The sequence below is a fragment of the Triticum urartu genome, chromosome 7A (assembly GCF_056163025.1).
Source record: "Triticum urartu cultivar PI428250 chromosome 7A, HENAU_Tu73, whole genome shotgun sequence".
Lineage (NCBI taxonomy): Eukaryota > Viridiplantae > Streptophyta > Magnoliopsida > Poales > Poaceae > Triticum > Triticum urartu.
Genome location: NC_141879.1, coordinates 573,779,275 through 573,783,591, shown reverse-complemented (window position 1 = coordinate 573,783,591; position 4,317 = coordinate 573,779,275). Strand labels below are relative to the sequence as shown.

The following is a 4,317-nucleotide window of genomic DNA, read 5'->3' as shown; positions in this document are numbered from 1 at the left end:
CCAAACCAAACTTCAATGGCCAGGTTCATAAGATAGAAGCGAATTTAATGGTGAGCATTCCGTGTTGTATGATCTCCCTTCATGAGGAATTGCACTAGTTCAAACTACTACCGCTTCCATCTCCTTGATACCTACAGACCCCAATAGCTGGGAACATCAGTTTTTTTTTTTTTGAGGAATAGCTGGGACGGCAAAATTTCGTGTTTTGACCCTTTTTCGAAACCTATTCGAGATCTGACCCTAAATTGAAAAAAAATCAAGATCTGACCCTTTTGCTACCGCCAGAGTCCATGGCGGTAGGGTCTAACAGTCTACCGCCAAGAACTTTGACGGTAGGAAACATCCCTATCGCCAAATGGACTGGCGGTAGCCTGCACAACCCTACCGCCAAAGTGCTTGGCGGTAGGCACGAGCACGTACTGTGTTTAATACTTAGGCGGGTTTTGGCGGTAGGGCATGCAACCCTACTGTCAGGGTGCTTGGCGGTAGGCTGTTATACCCTACCGCCATGGTCCCTGGCGGTAGGGTCAGATCTCGATTTTTTTTTCAAACTAGGGTCAGATCTCGAATAGGTTTTAGAAAAAGGTCAAAACACGAAATTTAGCCGCTGAGAACCATGCTAAGCTTTTAAACTGCCATCCTCTGAATAAAAAATTCAATAAACTAAAACGTACACAAAAATTTATATAGTTTTGCTAAAGCACATCTAGATATGCCATAAGTATTGCACGTCTAATTCCTATGTCATTGATCTTACGTTGAGATTCGTGTGGATATTTTCTTTTGCTTTTTTCTTTTTCTCTTTATGCTTAATTCACTCACTTATGCAATAAGTAGGGCACATCTAGATGTGCCCTAGACATTCCCAAATTTATAAATGCCATGCTCTGAAAATGTGAAAATTGTCATGCTGCTTTACAAAACTGCCATCCTCTAGATAAAAAAAGTCTTATCTAAATAAGCCCACAATAAAGACTACCATGCCATTAAAAATGCCATCCTCCAAACATTAAAAATGACATCCTATAGTAAAAATGTCATTCTATTGATAAAAATGCCATGTGCTTCATAATAAAACTACCATGCCATTAAAAAACGCAATCCTCTCAATGATAAATTGTCATCCAGTTATTAGTAAAAATACACATTATTAATTATATAATGGAATGTACAAAAATAAACTTGAGGTGTGAAAATTATTAAAAAAAATGACAACCTGTTAATAAGAAAAATGCCATCCTTTTAATAATAAAAGTGATGTTGAACGAAGTATGTTGCTGTTGATATTTTGGAGAAACTGATATGTCCGTAATGAGATAGTCCATCATAAACCAGCCCCGCTAATGGAGGTCTCCATCAGATTTCTGCAGAATTATTTGGATGCTTTGATTGGCATCAAGCTGAATAAAGACATGGATCCGGCCAAAGGTAAAACTGTCATTTCGTATGACCGGTTGCATGTTTCTTCCAGACCGACAGTATCGGCCAGTGCTAGTCTAGTTTGGAGACCGCCTGATCAAGGATGGAGTAAACTGAATGCTGACGGTTCATACGTGTCGAGCGAATCCGCAGGCGCCGGAATGATACTACGCAATAACAGGGGAACAATCATATTTCCTGCCTGTAGGCCGTTATTCTCTTGCAGAGACGCATTAGAGGCGAAGCTGGGCGCATGTATGGAAGGCTTATCACTTGCGATTCAGCGGATTGATTCGCCGATCGTCGTCGAGATGGACTCGAGCTTGGTTGTGTCCATGATTTTATGCGACGAGGTGGATCGTTCAGTGTACGCTTCGTTGGTTAACAAGATTAGATTCTTAATGCACCTTAGACAAACTTTCATTACTCATGTCTCCCGTTCTCAGAATAAAGCTAGTGATAGTTTAGCGAGGTTTGCTAGAGATGAAGGTCGGACTATGACTTGGCTAGGGTCCGGTCCTGTGGAGACTTTGGAGATTGTCCATGATGATTGTAAAGACCTCGTGATTGAGTAATACAAGTTTGTTTCTCCCGCAAAAAAAGAACTGCCATGTACAAAAGCAAACTTGACTTGTGGGACATTAGGAAAAAAAATGTTTAAATTTGCCATGTGACATAGTTCAAAAAATTATACTTCCTCCGTTCCAAATTACTCGTCGAAGAAATGAATGTATCTAGAACTAAAATACATCTAGATACATTCATACCTGCGACAAGTAATTCAGAACGGAGGGAGTAATAAACTGCCCTGTTAATTCTTTTAGAAAAATTGCCATGTGCCTAAGCAGAAAGGAACATATCTTGCCATCTTGCAAAAAGAGAAGAAAAAAAAGGAGGGACCAGAATTCGAACTATGGCCTCCTGTCCCTGCGCCAGTGTGGTGTGCGGGTAGTGTTTTGACTAGTAAAGCATTCGCTTGGTTTTGTACTCGCAGCGAACAAGTTAATAAATCTGACGTGTCTCCTGTCCCCGCGCCAAGATTCCTGCAACGAATTCGACTAGAGAGAGCGTGTTCGCAAGTATTGCCCCCTGGCGAACGTTCGCAAGGACCGCTCGTTTATTCCACACCTTTGGAAAGAAGAACCCGGGTGACCACCCAGAAGAAATGGCAAGAAAAGGAGCCGTTTTGGGGTGTCTCCTCAAGGCTAGGCCCCGGCTAGCTCGATTTAGCTCCGCCATGCAAGCCGCGAAAAACGCAGAGCTGCACGCAAACCTTTCCTTAATTCCTCACCGCAGTCGTCGTCCAGCTCGATTAATTTCCCTCTCGACCGATCGTGCGCACGATCGACTACAATCCTCGTACCTCTTCTGAGAAATCAAGTACATTGCTCAACGTCGAGGCGCACCCATGGCGGCGACCGTGCGCACATGGCTGGTGGTGGCGGCGCTGGCGTGCGTGCTGACGCTGGCGCTGCGCTCGGCGGACGCGCAGGAGAGCGAGGCGCAGTCGCAGCCGACGTCGCCGTCGTCGCCGGCCCAGAAGCCCAACTGCGCTCCGGGCGCCGCCACGCCGTGCCGCGTGGGCGCGCTGCGCGACCCGGAGAACCAGGAGGAGGAGGGGCTGTTCAATGTGAAGGTGAGGGCGCCGACCGCCGCGGGTGACTCCGGCGACAGCGACGACGACTACAGCGACCCCGACAAGCCCAAAGACCCCGACCAGTCCGACGACGACGAGCTTGTCGTTCTCGGCCACTGATCTGATCGCCCGGCCGGTCCGGCATGATCGATCACGTGCGCGTGGCGCCGCATGGTTTTTTGGTTTTGTTTGTTGGACTGGCCGGTGGCGGGTCGACCGGTGCTCCTTGGACTTGCATTTTGTTGTTTAATTCTTCAGCTAATTTGTTGTTAAGTAAGTATAAGTAGGTAGTGAGTGGATTGGCAAATATGTTCTGTAATCTAATAACTGGATTTGATAAAGTGTGATCCATGCTGGAATTTAGTCTATTTTGGGCAGTCCAATAACTATTTCAGAAATTCCTAATAAATCATAAAGGCCCACTCAGCCCATTTGTGCAAGGCAAGGGATACTACTAAAGTTTAGTCCCACATTGCTACTTTAGTGGGAGTTGGACCTCCTTATAAGGGAGGTTCTTTCCCACTTGTACGAGCATGAGAATTAGAGGGATATCCACGCGCGCTCCTCCTTCGCCGCCCGCCTCGGCGCGACGCGCCGCGCCGCGGGTTGCGGGGATGAGCCGAGCCGATATCTAATTTTTGTCACGCACTACGGGTATACGAAAAGTCACACGGAAGCTGATTTTTTTTTGTGAAAGTGGAGTTTGAATGCGAACGGTGTAGCCCTTCGGCTGCTGGCTGTTCGCTTCGCCTCCGTCTCTTCGTTTCGCCTCCCGTCGCTGCCCTCTCGCCTCCTTCTCTTGCGCCTATAAAAGGGAGGTCGCTCCTCCCAGAGAGACGCACCAGAACTTCTCCTTCCTCCCGCCACCGGTTCCATTCTCTGAGCTACCGCTGTCTTCCTCATCCCGGCTTGCGGCGTGCACCACGAGTCGGGACAGTAGGTCTCCGAAACTGCACCTCTTTGAGTCCTGTACGGGAGAAGGGTGATAAGGTCTTTGGGGAGCGCTTCGCGCGACTACTGACTTCTTCATCACGGACTCCGACGACTACTTCCCCGACGACGACTTCTTCCCCGACGTCGACGACCTCATCGACGACATGGCTGGAGAGGACGTCGACCCCAAGTCCAGTGCTTCTGCTACTGCTGTCCCGTACGTATTTATGCTCTTTCTGTTAGACGTCCTGTCACAGTTCTTTGCTCTAGTTTCTGCCCTACATGTGTTAGGTTCTATTTCATATATGCAACTTGCTACACTGTCTGCT

General features: G+C 47.3%; 1 protein-coding gene across 1 annotated transcript; it reads left to right on the top strand.

The window, feature by feature from the left end:
• The first annotated feature begins 2,666 nt into the window (after positions 1-2,666).
• Positions 2,667-3,495, top strand: LOC125518574 (uncharacterized). Its single transcript, XM_048683391.2, has one exon. The coding sequence runs from the start codon at positions 2,828-2,830 to the stop codon at positions 3,173-3,175; it is 348 nt and encodes a 115-aa protein (XP_048539348.2). The 5' UTR covers positions 2,667-2,827; the 3' UTR covers positions 3,176-3,495.
• The last annotated feature ends 822 nt before the right edge of the window (positions 3,496-4,317 follow it).

Bases quoted from the DNA above. Each gene is read 5' to 3' on its own strand.
- LOC125518574 (XM_048683391.2), top strand. From the start codon at position 2,828: ATGGCGGCGACCGTGCGCACATGGCTGGTGGTGGCGGCGCTGGCGTGC.